Source organism: Scylla paramamosain, chromosome 34, assembly GCF_035594125.1.
Source record: "Scylla paramamosain isolate STU-SP2022 chromosome 34, ASM3559412v1, whole genome shotgun sequence".
NCBI lineage: Eukaryota > Metazoa > Arthropoda > Malacostraca > Decapoda > Portunidae > Scylla > Scylla paramamosain.
The window spans coordinates 14345220-14365643 of record NC_087184.1 but is presented as its reverse complement, the minus strand read 5'-3'; the positions used below and the strand labels follow the sequence as shown (position 1 = coordinate 14365643).

Genomic DNA, 20424 nt, shown 5'->3' with positions numbered 1-20424 from the left:
TAACGTGAATGTTCAAGGCCATCGATGTGTCTCGTAGTTTATAATAGTAATGGAGGCAGGAAATACAGCACATTAGCCGTGGGTGTCAGTGCGCGTGAACTATTCATATTATAGAGTTAAATATGTATTTCTAAGAAAATATGCATCAGGCGTTTCCTTCAGTACCGTTGTAAAGGCAAACCACAACAAACACTGCAGGTTCAACTTTTGAGTTGCTCGTCTCGCATCATAGACAAAACATTCAAGAAAACAATGTATACCACATCAATAAACCTAAACAAATTCTAATACAGGCATCCTGCAATAGCGTATTCATGAAGGCAGTGAGAATAATAATAAGGCACGGGGAGGGCGAGGAGCCCCACGAGTGGGCGGAGCCACGCATGCGCCAGGGCGAGTATTTCCCTGCGGGAGGGGGCGCGGCCTGGGTGTCACCCTGCTGCGTGTTTGCCAATGGTGGCAACCTCAGGAAATTCTTTTACCAACACTTAGGAGGTATATACGCAAAGAAGGCGGTAACACCAGAAGTTATGTTGAGCTTACATGCAGGAACGCAAACAAATAAACTAAGAAAGGGGGAAAAATGTACATATTTGTATCATTAAAAACTTTTAATGCAACTGTTTGTATTGAAAATGACAAGGAAGTGACATGAATAGTTTCGTATATAAATATAAGAATTAAAAGAAGTAAACGGAACTCAGCACCTCTCCCTCAAAAGGAGAAAGAAAATGAAAAGGAGAAAGAAGACTAATGGGCTGACGGACAACTGACACCGGTGTGCACAGAAGAAAATGCGAGTGTGAGAAGAAGGTACAGTGAAAGGAGCAAGAGTATAGAGAAAACAGCTTGGTTCGTGAGCAGATTAGCAGCCCGTAAGGTAAGATAAAACAGCAGTTATCGCGTCCAGACAGTAACTTTAGATTAGAGAGACGACCTTCGCTACACATACACCAACAGTAATACGACGATGTGTACGTTGATACCACAAGGTATGTGACCCTAGAGTCTCTCTCTCTCTCTCTCTCTCTCTCTCTCTCTCTCTCTCTCTCTCCACACACACACACACACACACACACACACACACACACACACACACACACTGCATATCGAATCATTCTGAAAAGTTATTTAGTGAAGAAAAAAAATAATAATGATCTCTGTGACTCGCACATAAGAGCTGTCATAATAGTGGCGAGACATTCCCGCCTCTACGTACAGGTCACCGTTACGTTAGAGAATTACAGTGATGTCACTTGGCTCAGAATTACAATAATATTATTTAGAATCTCTCTCTCTCTCTCTCTCTCTCTCTCTCTCTCTCTCTCTCTCTCTCTCTCTCTCTCTCTCTCTCTCTCTCTCTCTCTCTTCTTTTTTCCCCTCTTCATGTACCAGTGTGTGTTGAGAAAAAGCTTCACTTGTTACCATACTATTTACATCACCCACACTATTGATTTTCTTTAAACAAACAACGTAAGGCTTAATGAGGCTGAGTATACACTGACAGAGGATACCGCACACAGACACACGCACGGCTAGTAACAACCACACATTAGTACCCGCAGAAACAGGAAGAAAGAACCCGTATTTGCAGAGGAAGAAAGTACCCGTATATACAAGGAGAAGAGTACCAACATATGCAGGGAGAGAGGCACATGTTAATATCAACACCACCACCACCACCGCATATAGAAACGAGGTATGTACATAAAACGAGATAAGATTAGATTATCATACAGTTACGGAAGGTGCCAGAGAAGTGTAACGAAAAGAACAAAAAAACCGGATGAAACAAGGACACAGAGGACGTAATGAAGAACAGAGGCCATAAATTACAGGAACAAGACCTCCCGCAGCTTCCTCTCCATCCCAGCTGTTCCTATTGACTTGAAAAGGTTACGAGGAAACGCTTCGCTATCAGTCAGTTGCCTCGCGGACGTCGTGAGGGAAGGAACGGGGGTGGTGTTGTTCCGTGCCTTACTTCCCAGTGCCACGCGTGACTCCTGCCTGACAACACTGCCTCCACGCTTACTGCCCCGTCCATCCTGCACCTTCCACCCGACCTGCCTATGTTGAGGTGTGTGTGTGTGTGAATTTGTTGTGTTGTTGCATGTGATTATAACAACTCTCTCTCTCTCTCTCTCTCTCTCTCTCTCTCTCTCTCTCTCTCTCTCTCTCTCTCTCTCTCTCTCTCTCTCTCTCTCTCTAACACCTCTAACATGTAAAGAGAGGTCTGAAATATAATCCGTCCACCCTAATCTTTGAGTTCACGTTGCGCTCTCTCTCTCTCTCTCTCTCTCTCTCTCTCTCTCTCTCTCTCTCTCTCTCTCTCTCTCTCTCTGAGCGATAATTGATAATGTTATGATTCTCTCTAAATTATTTTCCTCCTTTCTTAATTTCTTAGTCTCCGTGTGTGTGTGTGTGTGTGTGTGTACGCGCGTGTTGTAACATTCAAAGGTGCGTGAAGTTTGAGAATAACACACTATTACTTCGTTTTCACTTTCATACCAACCGTAAAAAGCTGCCATTACTATCGACATTACGTAAAATATAAATCACACCAGTACTTTTGCTTTTCACCTGTAAACACGCAAACAACTTGTAACACTGAAGCCTGGGCCAGAAACGCTACGCTCTCTCACCACGACTATTTTCTAATGCCACAGAGATGATTAGCCGGGTTCTCAAGAGCGTTTCTCCTGTTGATAATGTAGAAATCTTATTAATCTGTCACTGGAACTGTAAAAACATTATAAAAAACGCGGGTAATTTCGTCTATGTAGAGCGTTTTGAGAGTAGTGGAGATATGGCGAAGTGTTTTAAGAATATGGCGGAAAAACCTGACCGAGATAAAAAAAAATTAATCAGTAAAGAATGTCAGGAAAATATAATATATGTAAGATTATAAACATCAGCAGAACGACATCTATCTTACTTTCATAATGTCATTTTCACGTAACACTATCGTACAATGAATTAATGTTATTGTACTCTTGGTTAGTCATTTGTTGAAATATGGCCTTTCGTATTGACGTTCCCTTTGTTAATAAAATTTGTTAGAACATGAGATTACATGAATAAAGACAGAATAACGTTTAAGTGAAAACTCTCACGGTGAACTGGAGAGAGAGAGAGAGAGAGAGAGAGAGAGAGAGAGAGAGAGAGAGAGAGAGAGAGAGAGAGAGAGAGAGAGAGAGAGAGACTGACTTATCGATTGATTGCTCTATTTATTACCTGAATCACTCGGCATCTTATCTGTCTATTTACTTTATCTATCTATCTATCTATCTATCTATCTATCTATCTATCTATCTATCTATCTATCTATTTCTCTGGCTGTATATCTATCTATTTACTTATCTAGCTATGCATCTGTCTATCTATCAATCTATCCATTCCTCCATCTATAAGTCAACCAATCAAACTATTTATCTATTTGTATATCTATCCACCTATCTATCTATCTATCTATCAGCTTATAAATATAAATGTATCCATGAATCTCTCTCTCTCTCTCTCTCTCTCTCTCTCTCTCTCTCTCTCTCTCTTTATAAACATTTGCATAACACCGAGGCCCAGGAACCAGCTCTTGTAAACATGGCGGTAAGACTCACGGCTTTTACCTTTATGCGGAGAAAGACGATTTGCTGTGTGATACGTGTCTTGTCACTCAGCCACATGCCATGCCATCCCGGAGCGCGATGACACACACATACACACACACACACACACACACACACACACACACACACACACACACACACACACACACACACACACACACACACACACACACATAGATAGATGGATAGACAGAGAGAGAGAGAGAGAGAGAGAGAGAGAGAGAGAGAGAGAGAGAGAGAGAGAGAGAGAGAGAGAGAGAGAGAATAATTTAATGTCTGATGAAAGCACGAAAAGATTTATTCGTGTGTGTGTGTGTGTGTGTGTGTGTGTGTGTGTGTGTGTGTGTGCTGGACATTTAAAGGTCACCGGTAGTCTTACTAAGGCCATTCAACGGCCAACACAAAGGAACACAAAGAACAAAAGGATGAAGTGCAAGCAGCGGCAGCAGCAGCAGATTTGTTGAGTCGTTTGTGGCTTTCGTGGCTTGAGCACAGGTCTTATTAATCCCAGTTAAATCATCACTAGAATCATGAAAACACCCTTCAAAACCCCCAATGATTTCCACTATATATGAAAAAAAAAACCCTTGAAAACACCAATGACTTTCAGTATACTCAGTTAAATCATGCAAACACCCTTGAAAACCAACAGTAACCTCCAGTACAGCCTGATAAAATTTGTGAAAGTAAGACACAAGAACATAAGAGATAAGGGAAGCTGCAAGAAGCGACCAGGCTTACACGTGGCAGTCCCTGTATGAAATATACCTACCTATTTCCACTTATCATCCCCATCCATAAACCCGTCTAATCTTCTTTTAAAGCTCCCTAATGTCTCAGCACTAACAACATGATGACTGAGTCCGCTCCATTCATCTGCCACTCTATTTGAGAACCAGTTTCTTCCTATCTCTTTCTTGAAACTAAATTTTTCAAGCTTGAACCCGTTATTTCTTGTTCAGTCCTGGTTGCTGATCCTAAGAATTTTGCTTACGTCCCCCTTGTTATAACCCTTATACCACTTAAAGACTTCTATCAGGTCTCCTCTTAACCTACGTCTCTCTAAAGAATGTAAATTTAACAGCTTCAGTCTCGCCTCTTAAGGAATACTCCTCATCCCCTGTATCCTTTTAGTCATCCTTCTTTGTACTGATTCTAATAGACCTATATCCTTCCTGTAATGTGGGGACCAGAACTGTACAGCGTAGTCTAGATGATGTCTGACCAGCGCCAAACGCGGAAATGTTTAAAAATTTAGTGCACTCGCTGGAAGAGGGCAAGGAACACTGATGGGAGGAAGTGAGAGCATAAGTGGGTAATTGTGTGACTAAGTAGTAATGTCCGGTGCGTTTAGTGCGTTCCAGCGTGGTATGGGCGTGGTGACGGGCTGGTGTGGTGGAGGGTGTTTGATAATGGAAGTGGTAGGTTAGGTACTCGTGGTAATAAAAAAAAAAGTGTGAAAGTGGTCATTTGTGAATTTTTAGGAGGCGTGAGTGTATGCATGTTTAGTGGTTCTCTCTCTCTCTCTCTCTCTCTCTCTCTCTCTCTCTCTCTCTCTCTCTCTCTCTCTCTTTCATACACTACGTACAATTATATCTTTCTTATTTATTTTTCTATTTTTTCTTTCTTTCTTTCCTTACTATATTTACTTTCTTTTGTAGGAGGGCTCTGGCTAAGGACATCAAAACTACGTAGAGAAAGAGAGAGAGAGAGAGAGAGAGAGAGAGAGAGAGAGAGAGAGAGAGAGAGAGAGAGAGAGAGAGAGAGAGACTATAGAGTAAGCTTGTCCTGGTAACAAAACGGAGAGGTTGGGCGACTGGTTCGTTGGTTCCTTACCCTTTCCGAAAAGTCACATGTGGGGGGAACCAAAAAAAAGTCATTCAAAAGCTTAACAAATCCTGAATCTCTCTCTCTCTCTCTCTCTCTCTCTCTCTCTCTCTCTCTCTCTCTCTCTCTCTCTCTCTCTCTCTGGTGACTTTATAGAAAATCTTCGTGAATCGATTCCACTTCCCAACTTGCTCTTAGGTAATCTATAAGCGCCCCTCGATCTCCCAAACATTGCCGTGTCGATGGTGTTTTGCTGGTAGGTTAGCCCCCCTTCTCTCTCTCTCTCTCTCTCTCTCTCTCTCTCTGTTTTTTTTCCCTTTGTTTTTTTTTGTTGTTGTTGTCCTTCTCCTTACTCGTATTCTTTTCGTTTCCTTTCGTCGTTCGTTCCTTCCTTTCATCATTATCGTATTTATCATCTTTTTTTTTCATTTCCTTCTTGTTTACCATTCATCATCATCGTCATGTTGTTGTTGTTGTTGTTGTTGTTGTTGTTGTAGTTGTCCTCCTCCTACTCCTCCTACTCCTACTCCTCCTCCTCCTCCTCCTCATCCTCATCCCCTTCATATTTTAATCAATCATTCATCCTTCTTCCTCTTCCTCCTCTTCTTCCTTCTTTTCCTCCTCCTCCTCCTCCTCCTCCTCCTCCTCCTCCTCCTCCTCCTCCTCCTCCTCCTCCTCCTCCTCCTTCTCCTCCTCCTTTTCCTCCATATTTTAATCAATCAATCACTCATTCTTCTTCTTCTTCTTGTTCTTCCTTCTCCTCCTCCTCCTCCTTCTCCTCGCATGTTGTTCCGCTTCGCCCTACAAGCCGGATGAATAACGCGAATAACAAGAATCGCGAGCTTGGTCGTAACTCACTGTGAATTGCCGGAACAAAACACTGACTTCGATTACTTATTCAAAGAGTTCATCTGTCAAACACATACACACACACATACATACACACATACACTCAAAGGTAGGTAGGTAGATTGATAGAAAGATAGATAGATAGATAGATAGATAGGTAGATAGATAGATATATAGGTAGATTGATAGATAGATAGATAGATAGATTTATAGATTGATAGATAAATAGAGAGATAAATAGATAGGTAGATACATAGATAGATATATAAATAGATAGACAGATAGGTAGGAAATAAATGTCATTGATCTCAGAATAACATTTACAACTTGACTGCTGTACTAAAGTTATTCAGTGCACAGCGATGATGAATGAATGAATATTTCCTCCTTATATATTCCGAAGTCATGCACAAAAGAAGACGAAGAAAAAAAGAAAAAGCATCACTCTTTAATTCTTTGACCGTTAGTGAATGTTCTTATAACATATACCTGGCTGCATTTCTGGTATCATTAATTTATAACATGATGTATAAAGTCACAGAATAAATCCTTAATTATTCATGTAAGAGTAAGTACATTTCATCAATAATAATAAGAGTAAAAATCGAAGAAAACTGAATGTATACGAGAGATTAGAAACTGCAACGAACCATCAGGTCTTATCGCAGCAATCCTTGACAAAGCACATCTGGCTACATCCACCTATCTATATCAGTGTACCTTTAAAAATGCTTCCAATTGTTTCGGCACTGACAGCCTGATTAGTGAGTGTGCTCCAGTCATCTGCCACACTGGTGCGCAACCTTTCTTAGATTTTCCACACTTTTGAGAAATTTCACGTATCCTTGCGCCTAGGACGATTTATTACAGAAATGCATGTATATTTCAAGTTTTCTCAAGTTTTAAGACTGAAAATACGTAAATAAAAGTACTGAGTCTCTATTTGAACACAGGAAATAGTTACTCTGCCCTGAATTATTATTTTATAGGTGGTAAATGTACAGTAAAAAAGAAAATGTCACACATCAAATCAGTGACGGTTAATTTCTTGCATGACACGGTTTCCTCCCTAAAACACCTTTTCCTACCGTGCATTCTTATTCACACTGGCAATATCATGGACATACATGATACTTTACACACAAGTTTCTTCCTAAAACATCTTTTCCTGGTGAGCACTCTTGATGTAGCCTGGGGTGCACGTGACACACAGGCTGACTCACAGATTTACCACTCTATTTTGGGAACCAATTTTCTCCTATTTTCTTATTAATTTACTTTAATTACTTTAATGTGCTAATACGTTTATTGTTAGAATAGTCCTCTGTTAAGTCATAACATTAAAATGGCACTGACATAAAAAAAAAAAAGGATCCGAATGTAAATTATGTCTTTTCAAAGCTACTTAACCATTTAAGAGCCTAATTAAAGAAAAGTTGTCTATAAAGGTAAATATGATTATGGAGAAAATTGTCAAACGACGAAAGGGTTAGAGATACGGGTCAGAGTAAGTGTGTGTCAGGTGTCAGTCGTGCCGGTCAGCGTGCCTGTGTCACGCTTGTCTCTAAACATCGCCCTGCCAAACCATAACAAGAGACGGTTGATGCAGTGACCTCCCGCAAAGAGTCTCAGGCATCTGTCACTGTAAGTTTAGTTCTGTCACTGCAAGTCGTTTTGTTTCTATAGCTTTAAATGCAGGATACTACTGGATTGATTAACTGAAACACCGCAAAGAGCATAATGTGCCAGATTACAGCGGCTTTCTGGAACTATATGGAAGAAAGATTGGGGAAGGGGGAAGTAGATAAGAAAAAGAAGAGTTAAGGGAAATGGTTTCATTACATTGAGACCATGAATGCTGTGAAGGAATGTGACTGATACTGGTTTGAGTATATGTAATGTCTTTTGGAGCATTCAACTTTAACATCCTTACTTGAGTCGTGCAAGCAACACCCATGGTTTTGTTATGCTTCACAGTCTTGTCAGTAAAAAAAAAGTTGAACCGCTAAAAATATGGACCAGTCGAAAAAATTCCTGCACTGGTTCGATAATTCATTCCACTCATGCACGAGTATGTTTGTCAAACCAATTCAGTAGAAGACTCATTTTTTATTACTCGTGAGAAGTGAAGGCTGCATTTTCAAACGCTTCAATGCCTTAACTATTTTCAACAGGCTCACGTGAATGTTACAGAGGTTTGAAAGAACGTATTCATGCTTTCAGTGCTAGGTAAACAAAGACTGCACCGTCGAAACCACCTTGCAGTGGAGTGTGACAGGTACGAGGATCAGAGAAGCAGCTTGTAAGAGCAGTGACAGCCATCAATAGGGAGGAGAAGTAGCATAGGATGATAGAAAAAGAGAACGGATTAAAGATTCTTCATACAGAGTTAGGAAAAAAGGAGTGAGGAAGCGGTGTAATAGTGAAAAAGAAGCGGTGCAAGAAGCAACTGAAGCAAGGAGTGCACGGTCAAAGAAGCGTTACAAAGCAACACGAGAAGAAAAAATATATATCCATGATAACCTGGCCAACCTTCCCTGTGGCCTTTGAAAACAGTCCTTATGAGAGAGAGCAAAGCGTTTCATAATTCCGGGATAGTTGCAGGCGAGGCGTGCCACCCTGCCTGAAGGAAGGAAGGGCGCTGTGAACCTCGGCTCTCGTGAATATCTCAGCGGTACCATGAGCGTGAATCATTCATGGTATTGGCTAATGCTCGGATGACAGGGACGGACCAAGGTTTTTTTTTTTTTTTTCTGACGTAGCATACAACAAGCGGAAGTTATGCATGACTGAAGCTCCGGGAACTGCTCGCATGTGGTTGATCCTCCTTGTTTTTTTTTCATTGATTTTTCTTTTTTGTTACGTTGTTGTTGTTTTTATTTTTTGTGTACTTATTCTTGTTGGCGCTTGTGTTTGTGTAGGTAGAAGTTAGGTGGTGTTGTTTGTTATGTATGTGGTTTTGCCTTGTTTAAATTGTTGTTGTTGTTGTTGTTGCTGCTGCTGCTGCTGTGCCTCTTGGTGTACTTTGTGTTACACTATGTTTTACTGTGTGTGTGTGTGTGTGTGTGTGTGTGTGTGTGTGTGTGTGTGTGTGTGTGTGTGTGTGTGTGACAAGCAGTGCCGCCGTCAGGGTAATGCTAGGTGTCAAGGTGGGGATCCTCACATCCTGCCTACTTTTCATACTATTTGAAGGCGTCTCTGTCAACCTTACCAAGTGCCCAAGTGAGGTGTTCGGAACTCTCAGCTGCCTCCATGCCCTCTTCCCCCTGAACGACTGTTCGCCCACCATCAGGGAGGGAAGCTTGGGAAACTTAGACCTGTTGCAGGGCTCAAATAATGGCAATGGGATGAGAGCCGATCCAGACATGCCTTTTTTTTTTTTTTTTTTTTTTTTTATCATTGACTGGTATTGCGTTGGATCAGATGTCTTTTGTACACGAGGTTTTTTAGTTAACTATATACGTATGTTGTACAGTCACGATTCCGGAGAAGAAATTAAACACCAGACATGAAAAACGAGTAAGGAAGAAACACAAAATGAAGGAGGAAAAATAGCGTTATGAAAGTATGAATAGTGACAAGAGATCTCAAGTAAAACGAAATCAGACACGGACGCAGGACCACAACAGGAAAAAAGATCACAAACACAAGGTGACATGAGTGAGTTAACCAGATAACGAGGTCTGTGGATGATATAATGAGCCCTTTTACTGCTACGGCCTTCTTTTGTTAATATTCAGAGCAGTGTAAGGATTTGCTTGCACGGAAACGATGGGATATGAGACGGAGGGATGAAATTGCTGTGGAACTGCAAAGGATGAGAGTCACAGAGGAAGATGCAAGGGACATAAATAACTAGAGGAGACTCACGCATGGCGCCAACCCCTGACTCCAAGGGAAAAGGCGAAAGAAGACGACAGTGAGATATGAGAGAGACTGGGAGGCTAACTGTGTCTTTTCTAACTTACAGAACTATTCAAGTGGCTGCAGTACAACAATAAGTGTCTAAAAAGTTGCATGTTATTATAATAAAAAAATGTCTTGCAGTATAAGACTTTATCCAGTGGCCTAGTGCAAAACCGTGCAACATCTCTGCCACAGCACGTCTACCTGTACATGAGTGACTTCACAGGTGACGGCAACGCTGTCTCGAATCACACCAAGACGAAATAGTGTCATTTATGAAGTTCTTGTCCCTCCTCAGAAAAGGATATCGTCTTTTAAGTGCAGGAACGTATATCTGACGCCTCGCTAAGGAACTTTTTATGTGTGCTTGTGTCGTGGCTGACAGCTGACTTGAGACCAGTTGTGCTATGACTGTGGAGTTATGTAGACATAATCTATTCACACACACACACACACACACACACACACACACACACACACACACACACACACACACACACACACACACACACACACACACACACACACACACACACACGTCGAATACACCGCCTCTCGTGAGATCAGCGAAGTTAAGCAACGTTGGGTAGGGTTAGTACTTGGATGGGTGAACTGTTACACACACACACACACACACACACACACACACACACACACACACACACACACACACACACACACACACACACACACACACACACACAAGGCTGGTAACAAAAACTCACAATACGACAAAGCAGGGAATATAAATCCTTCACAATACACACACACACACACACACACACACACACACACACACACACAATGACACATTTCTCAGTACCATTCTCCTGCCACACAAGAAACTCGGCAATTCCTTAAACTTTCTTCAGTACAAGGGCGGCTCGCTCCTGAAGAAGACGGTGACGAAGGTGCTGTAGGAGTGAATGACGAAAGACTGATTACAACAGCACCTCCGGCCTACAAATCTTAAGCCTTTTTTCTTTTTTCGTCTTGTTATGCTGCTTACCTTCCCTCTTCTCTGCTTTCGTTTTATTAAGACCTTTCTTTTCTACTTTTTTCTCATCCCTCATCTTCGTTTATTTATTTATTTGTTTTTTTGAGAATTGCTTCTTCTCTACTTTCGTTTCATTGTGAACTTTTACTTTCTTCTCATCTTTCAGCTTCTTTTATTTTATTTTATTTTACTTCAAGAATTACACGCATTTTATTCACCGTGACTTGAAAAATGGGCCACATTTCTCTTAATATTTATTGCGTCTCTGAATTACAAGAACGTGTGTGACTGAAGAGGAAAGGTTCAGGAAGTGTTCTCCTAACGTGACAAGGAAACACACTTCTTCGCATTAATAATAAACAGAGGCGTGAAGGAGATGATGTAACAAACGCTCTCTCTCTCTCTCTCTCTCTCTCTCTCTCTCTCTCTCTCTCTCTCTCTCTCTCTCTCTCTCTCTCTCTCTCTCTTACACACACACACACACACACACACACACACACACACACACACACACACACACACACACACACACACACGTTATGTTTATACTGTTTGTCTAAAAGTAGATTCATGTTTATATCAACTTGTGCATGAAACGAGGAAGAGAGCAAGTACGGAAGGAAGCAGAATGGGAAATGAAAATGAACTTAAATGCATGAATGACTCAATGAATGAATGAATGTGAGAAAGAAGAAAATTGAAAACCACAAGAAATAGAAAAAAAAAATGAAAGGAAAGAAGACTGTCAAAGGAAGAGAGAGAGAGAGAGAGAGAGAGAGAGAGAGAGAGAGAGAGAGAGAGAGAGAGAAAGAGAGAGAGAGAGAAAACCCTACTTTACCATAGTCGGCGCAAGGTAAGGTGATATGAAGGCCACACCCCGCAGCCTCCCCCCTCCCCCTCCCTCCAACTCTTGGCACTAAGTAGACAGGTGCTCTTATCATGATCTCGCCACTTTTAAGACATATTTAGGTGTTTTTGAGAATATTAATATAACTACGATGATGACAACTGTGTGAGGCGAGAGATTAAGCCATTCACTGAGACCCGGCACACCATTCTTACCAAACTGTTGAATTGAATATGAAATGTTGCATCCTCTTATCTACCACGAGAAATCAAGGGCTGATATAGCATTATTGCCTTATCTTTGATGCCTGCGCTCTCAAATGCTAGTAATTACCATTTTCAAAAGCCAGGAAGAAGATTAGTTGGGTTCTCATTGATGTTTTTTTTTCCACTAACGATGTAGAATTCATAATTAGCTATTACTAGAATCATGAAAACACTTGTAAACCCTGATAGCTTTCAGTAGAGTTCACGATTTAGTTTTCCATATTGAACAACAGCACCACAAGAGTGAGGTCACGGCGCCGGCTGGAGTGGCAGGGAACATTGTCCGTGAGGCAGAGTCGAACTCCCAACCTTTTCTTTTAGGCAGCGTGTGGTAGCGAGCGGAGTTCTATAACTGGTCCATGCATTAATGAGAAGCAGCGCCTCAGCCCATACATGATAAGCGAGGCCATGCGAGCCATCAATACGCCCCGTGAAAGCCTTATCACGCACGCTACTAATATATTTTGCACGCTGCTGTGTTGCTAATTCTTCCGCCACTTCGGGTTCTTTTCTGGCTCCTGTATTGTCAAGATTCAATGGATGGCTCGCGTCTGTTAGTAATTCCATTCCAGGTTCATTGATCTATCCGTCATCGGTGTTTTAAAAAGTGTGCGGGTTATAAAGTTTCCTTTGCCAAATTGATACTGAAGTGCACCTGGAAAAAGGCTTTGTATGCCACGATAATGAGAGTGTTGTGGCAAAATACTTCTCAGCTATTCAGCACACCTAACACCCTTCACGTGGTAGGACCGTATTTTGTAACACATCTGGGCGCACCTCCACTACATTCAGAAGGTTCTAGTTGAAGTGACACGTTGTTTTAATTTTTTTTTTCTTTATGGTTCTAGTGACAGATTAACATTTCTACATTATGAACGGGAGAAAGTCCTGAGCACCGGGGTAATCAAGTTTGTGGCCATGGAAAGTAGTCGTGGTAAATCTACATGGGTTCTCAAGACTGCTTCTCCTGTTAATAACTTAGGAATATTATTAATCTGTCATTAAAAACGTAAAACCATCCTTAAAAACCCATGTCACATTAACTAGAGCCTTTTAAACGTAGTGGAGGTGCGGCGCAGAAGTGTTTCAGAATACGGGTCGTAGTGGTGAGGCGGCGCTGCAAGTGAAATGTTTGGCCTTCTGTCCTAGTCGCGCTGCCCAGACCAGCATCGCTCTAGACATCTGAGGACACAACCTGCTGCGTGGAACAGTTCGTGCCTGTGTCCCAAGCAGTGCACCAGTCCCTGCTACGCTCATGCAGACATTCCACACACATAACGGGATGCGTGTGTGTGTGTGTGTGTGTGTGTGTGTATTCTATTAGTGTTTCGAACCCAAATTTTGAGCAGATGCAGCCACTCCCCTTTCCTATTCACATGTATTAGCTTTATCTCTCTCTCTCTCTTTCTCTCTCTCTGTGTGTGTGTGTCCTAGAGGCGGGATACAGATAAGATAACACAAGGGTCTCACACCTGCTTATTATTTTACAGGTCTATGAACATCACATGGCCAGTGTGCTCATATCAGGCTGTGGCCGTGGCGGGGTGCAGTGCCGCGAGGGGACACACAGGGCCTCCACTGAACTCCGAAAATCCTCTCTACAGGACTCTTTCAGCTCGTAGTCCTTTCCTTGCCTTCAGAAGAGTGTAAGGAAGACATGTATGAAGAGATATAATACGTATGTTAATATTAAGAAGTACAATGATAAGTATCTAAATATTTACTGATGATTAAGAGGAAAATTGTCTTGCTGTGAAAAGTCAAGGGTACGTAGGACTAGTCGAATCTAGAGTAGTGAAGTCAAGTATCCACGTTGAAGAGTTAATTAAGGATTCTGATTCTCCAGTGGGTATCCTCAAACCAATCCTGGTGCCCTGAGATTGAGTCCTGAAGTTGGAAGTCCTACAGATTGAAGTGTATGTTAAGAATTACAGTTGAAATATCGTTAATATATCCTTGAATTCCTTAAAAGCTAAGTGTAGAAAAGTGTTAGGAAATAAATACGTCACAACTCGTGGATAAAAAGAAAAAAGTGGATAGAAAAGGCAATGAGGAAAAGGAGGAAAGAAGAAAAGGAATGAAGTGAATAAACAGTGCTGATAGTGGAGGGTAGAAGAAAATAAAAATGAAAATGAAGATGAGAAAAGGAACATAACTGATTTGAACACACCTGACAGTGAAGATAGAAGCAGGAAAGAAAAGGAGAACAGGAAATGAATGAAAGAGGATCAAACTGAAACGATGAGACACAAATTGGCGAAGGGAAAATTACAGAGCTAAGAATGAATACAGGAAAGAAAATTGATAAACGAAACGAATAGTGACAAGGCAAGGAAGAACAGAAGGAAGAAGGGAGAGATGACGATAGCTCCGTAGAGAGAGAGAAAAAAAAAAAACAGGAAAGGAAAACAGTTAACGATATAGAGAAGAAATGGGGAAAATGATAAAAAAAAGGTGAAGAGCAATGACGTAAACAAGGAGAAAAGAGGAGAAGGAAGAGGGGGAGAGGAAAGGATGATATGATGAAAAGAGGACAAGGAAAAAAAAATTTAAAAGGAAAACGATTCGATACGGAACGAAAAAAAAAGGAAGGAGTGAAGGAAAATAGAAAGAAAAAGAGGAAGGGAAATTTGATAATGAATAGAGAAAAAACAAAATTATTAAAATGAAGAATTGAGACTCAGTAAACAGGATCACAGAAAAAAAAAAGTTAAAAAGGAAAGGAGGAAGCAAAATTTAATAATGAGTAGAGGAAAACGAGAAAATTGTTAAAGGGAAGAATTGAGACAGAAAGGAAGGAGGAAAAGGAATCAAGGAAGGAAGGAAAAAAGGAAAGGAGGAAGGGAAGTTTAATAATGAATGGAGGAAAACGAGAAAATTGTTAAAGAGAAGAACTGAGACGGTAAGGAAGGAGGAAAAGGAAGAAAAGAAGAAAGAAAAGGAGGGAGGAGTCATTAATTGAGACTCAGTAAAGAAGAACGAGAAAAAGGAAGGAAGGAGAGGAGGGAGGAATTAAATTATTATGTACAGCAAAGTCCAGGGCCGCCCTTGGACTGGTGTGGGCCTGATGAGGAGAAGAAGCCGGCTAACCCACATCGCCTGCGTCTTCGCCTGCCTTGCCATCATCGTCGCCCTTCATCAGCTTCTGCTCCTTGCTTACACCTACAAGTGAGTCTGTCTGCTTTTTTTTTTTATTTATTTTTTATTTATTTATTTATTTTTTTTTCAATGGAGAGGGTGATATGTGGTGTATTTTGCTCGGGATGGTCGTCTTTATGTTCGTCTGTGTTTCTCTCTGTCAGTCTGTCTGTCTGTTTGTTTGTCTGTTCGTTCTTCTCACGCTTTCTTTCTGTTTCTCACTTTTTTGGGTTAGTTCCTCATCTTTGTCTTTTCTCTCAATCTCTGTCTCTCTTTCTCTCTGTCTGTCTGTCTTTCTCTCTCATCCATCCCTCTGTATCTTTCATTCCTCCCTCTATTTCTTCCACCCATCCTCTCCCTCTCCCCTCCTCACCCCCACTCACACACTCCCTGCCGCAGTGACTACATCCTCGCTCTCCTGCCGAAGCCGCACCTCCCGCAGCAGATCCGTTCGGGTAGAGGGCATGAGAGGGGCGGGACTACTGTGGGCGATGCGGGGGACGAGGGTAGAAATGGGGTGCCACGAATCCTTTGCCTCATCATCACGTCCCCGCCCTACCACGTGACCAGGGCGCGGCACGTGGCTGCTACCTGGAGCCCACACTGCACCAGGGCGGTCTTTCTTACCACCCTGGAGGACCCAACGCTGCCCGAGGTGCTCCTGACGTCCGGTGCTGCGACCTATGACCAGCTGTGGGAGAAGGTGACGAAAGGTGAGAGGGAGAGGGCTGTTAGTTACCTGGGTTGATTAGTGTTCTCTCTCTCTCTCTCTCTCTCTCTCTCTCTCTCTCTCTCTCTCTCTCTCTCTCTCTCTCTCTCTCTCTCTCTCTCTCTCTCTCTCTCCGCCTTCTCTTCCACCTTCTTTCCCTCCTCCTCTTCCTCCTCCACCTTCTCTTCCTCCTCCTCCTCCTCTACCCTTTCTTCCTCCTCCTCCGCTTTCTCTTCCTCCTCCTCCGCCTTCTCTTTCTCTTCCTCCTCCGCCTTCTCTTCCTCCTCCACTTTATCTCCTTCCTTCACTTTCTCTTCCTCCTCCTCCGCCTTCTCTTCCTCCTCTGCCTTTTCTTTCTTTTCCTCCTCCTCCTCCTCCTCCTCCTCCTCCTCCTTCTTCTTCTCTACCTCCTCTTCCTCCTCCTCTCCCTCCCAGCGTCATGCATTAAGCACAGGTATCTTATGATCTCTCTCTTCCTGTTCAGTCATGCGTCACAATCGTTGCATGGTTACCGGACCCACTGTCGTGACGGGCACAGCTACGACAGCACCAATAGTGACAACAACAACAACAACAACAACAACAACAACAACAACAACAATAACAACAAAAACAATAACAGCAACAACAACAACAACACCACTACCACTAACCAACTAACTAACTAACTAACAACAATAACAACAACAACAAACACAACAACTACTACTACTACTACTACTACAATGACAACAACAACAAACATCATTAAATTTAGAGGTGATCACACACACACACCTACTGAGAGAGAGAGAGAGAGAGAGAGAGAGAGAGAGAGAGAGAGAGAGAGAGAGAGAGAGAGAGAGAGAGAGAGAGAGAGAGAGACTTATAACTGATGTGAGGATAGGAGGGTTTCCCACAGATGACGGGAAGCCCTCCTCTCCTCGCGTCTCTCTCTCTCTCTCTCTCTCTCTCTCTCTCTCTCTCTCTCTCTCTCTCTCTCTCTCTCTCTCTCTCTCTCGCTACGTACTATCATGTGTATCTATGTACTGTACATCTATGTTATTGTGTTTTTGTTCATACCATCCAATGTACAGTGCTTTTTTTTTGTGGGAGACGCAAATTGTAAATTATTTTTCTTGTGTTTTCAAATACTTTTACAAACAAGCTGTTTATGAAAGAATTTAGAAAAACAACAACGTGAAACTTCATGCCATGTGTGAGAGAGAGAGAGAGAGAGAGAGAGAGAGAGAGAGAGAGAGAGAGAGAGAGAGAGAGAGAGAGAGAGAGAGAGAGAGAGAGAGAAACAACAGCTGAATGTCTCTTTTATTACTGCTCCTATCAGCTGCTGAATCAACTCACTGGGTGACTAAAAAACATGGACACATCAGTAATATTATCATACTTGCTGTTAAGGGGACTGAAAACTGCATCATCGAAGCTTTTTTTTAAGTATGAGGGACACCGGCCAAGGGCAACAAAAATCTAATGAAAAAAAAAAAGAAAGAAAGAAAGAAAGAAAGAAAGCCCACTGAGATGCCAGTCTCCGAATAGGGTCCGAGGCGTTAGTTAAAATTTGAAGGATAAGTGTCTTCAAGGAGTTCAAGTCATAGGAAGTAGAAATACAGAAGCAGGCAGGGAGTTCCAGAGTTTACCAGAGAAAGGGATGAGAGAGGGGTGAGAAAAACTGGCGTAGACGTCTCAGAACATCTAACTTCATAGAAGCTGTTTTAGCTAGAGATAAGATGTGAAGTTTCCAATTTAGATTATAAGCAAAGGACAGACAGAGGATGTTCAGTGAAGAAGAGGGGGACAGTTGAGTGTCATTGAAGAAGAGGGGATAGTTGTCTGGAAGGTTGGGTCGAGTTGATAGGTGGAGGAATTGAGTTTTTGAGGCATTGAACAATGCCAAGTTTGCTCTGCCCCAATCAGAAATTTTAGAGAGATCAGAGGTCACTCGTTCAGTGGCTTGCCTGCGTGAACTGTTTACTTCCTGAAGGGATGGACGTCTATGAAAAAAACGTGGAAAAGTGCAAGGTGGCATTATCAGCGTAAGAGTGGATAGGACAAGAAGTTTGGTTTAGAAGATCATTGATGAATAATAGGAAGAAAGTAGGTGACAGGACAGAACCATAAGGAACACTACTGTTAATAGATTTAGGAGAACAGTGACCGTCTACCATAGCAGCAATAGAACGGTCAGAAAGGAAACGAGATGAAGTTACAGAGAGAAGGACAGAAACAGTAGGAGAGAAGTTTGGAAATCAAAGCTTTGTGCCAGACTCTATCATAAGCTTTTGATATGTCTAAGGCAACAGCAAAAGTTTCACCAAAATCTTTAAAAGAGGATGACCAAGACTCAGTAAGGAAAGCCAGAAGATCACTAGTAGAGCGGCCTTGACGGAACCCATACTGGCGATCAGATAGAAGATTGTGAAGTGATGAGCAGAGACCACAGGGATGATTAACCAGATTCTCAAGACTGTTTCCCCTGTTCATAATACAGAAATCTTGTTAATATGTCACTAGAACCATAAAAAAACATCCTTAAAAACCTGTGTACCTTCAAGTAGAGCATTTTGAAAATAGTGAAGGTGGGGCACAGAAATAAAAAAAAAATAAAAATTACGGGCTTTCCTGGTAATCTGACATGGTATTCTCATCAATCTCGATGTTTTTATCTCGACTGCTTTAAACAGTCATTAATGTGAGTTACTGCTTCTGTTGGTGCTTTATCGGGGTTTAATGGAAGCTATTGTAGTTTCAAAGGGTGTTATCATGATTCCGGTGATGGTTGAACAGGCTATAGTGTAAGTTATAGTTTTAAGGGGATACTTGCATGCTTCAGAGGGTGCTTGCACTTCTGGTAATGGTTTAATGGGGTCAAGTGGAATTTATTGTGGTTGTTGGTATTTTCAAGGGTGTATTCATGAATCGAGTGGCAATATAACAATGGACAAAACACTCGTGAAAGCCAGACTAATAATTTATGTGGCCTCTGAAAATAATGTACAGGTGACAGACCAGGATCAGCAAGGCACAACATCCCATCTGTGTTATTCTGAGTGTGGAGACGCCACTTGTATTAACTCAGTCTGTGATAAGATATATGATTTGTGTGAGGTAATGAGTCATCTCTCTCTCTCTCTCTCTCTCTCTCTCTCTCTCTCTCTCTCTCTCTCTCTCTCTCTCTCTCTCTCTGTTGTGTGTCTAACTTTAATTTTTGTGGTCTTCTTACGTGTCTCTAAGTTTTCTCTTTCATATTTCTCTTAACCCCTCCTTCACACACACACACACACACACACACACACACACACACACACACACACACACACTTCACTTCCTACTTCTCCTCCTCCTCCTCCTCCTCTCCACCATCCCCTCCTCCTTTTCCCCTATTATTATTTAGTCCTTCATCTTTACTCCCTGTTTCTTTACCTCTCCCACTCCTTCACATTCCAACCCTGCACTCCTCTACTACTCATTCCTTCATCCTTCCTCCCAGTCCCCCTCACCCCACTCATCTCTCGCCTCTCCCACTCCCTCTCACCCCCTCACTCACTCTCTCCTCTAGGGTTCCTGTGGGCGTACAAGGTGCTGGGTGAGTTCGACTGGGTTGTGAAGGCCGATGATGACTCCTTCGTCTTCGTGGAGAACCTGCGGGCGGCGGTGAAGGTGCTGGATCCAGATTCTCCCTTGGCGGCAGGAGTGCACCTCGCCACCTGGGAAACGGTGAGAGGGAGAGGGAGAGATAGAGAATGGATGGGGAGACGGGGTTAAAGGGAAGTATGCAAGAGAAAACTGAGAGATACGTATGAAGTAAAGAGAGAGAGAGAGAGAGAGAGAGAGAGAGAGAGAGAGAGAGAGAGAGAGAGAGAGAGAGAGAGAGAGAGAGAGAGAGAGAGAGACCTAATAACTGAATCTATTCTAACCTAATCTCATGTAACCTATCCTATCCTAATCTAACCTAACTTAACCTAGCTTAACTAATCTAACCTAACCTAACTAAACCTAAGCTAACCTAACTTAATCTTCAATCGAGGGTTACTGAAGTGATGTAATGTTTAGCTCTTAAATGCTTGGTGATTAAATACTTGAAGAAGGAAGAGAGGTAAGAGGGAGACAAAGACGAAGTGGAAGGGAATGAAAAGATGGAGGAAGAGTAAGAAAATTTGTTGTTAAAAGTGATGGATAAGGTAAATTTGGTGTTCCTCGTCAGTTTTTTTTTTTTTTTTTTTTTTTTTGTGTGTGTGTGTGTGTGTGTGTTAGTTTACGGCTTGGAA

General features: G+C 42.0%; 1 protein-coding gene across 2 annotated transcripts in view; it reads left to right on the top strand.

The window, feature by feature from the left end:
• Positions 1-438: 438 nt before the first annotated feature.
• The window catches only part of LOC135090235 (glycoprotein-N-acetylgalactosamine 3-beta-galactosyltransferase 1-like), a 27489-nt gene continuing 7503 nt past the window's right edge, over positions 439-20424 (top strand). Inside the window, exons 1-6 of one of the 2 annotated variants that reach the window (XM_063986754.1) lie at positions 439-880; positions 1557-1699; positions 1839-2077; positions 13806-15483; positions 15853-16166; positions 19716-19873. In XM_063986754.1, the coding sequence (XP_063842824.1) occupies positions 15338-15483; positions 15853-16166; positions 19716-19873 (618 nt within the window). In that variant the 5' untranslated portion in view covers positions 439-880; positions 1557-1699; positions 1839-2077; positions 13806-15337. Of the gene's footprint in view, positions 881-1546; positions 1700-1838; positions 2078-13805; positions 15484-15852; positions 16167-19715; positions 19874-20424 lie in introns of those variants that run through there. The other variant, XM_063986755.1, reaches the window with a different exon arrangement.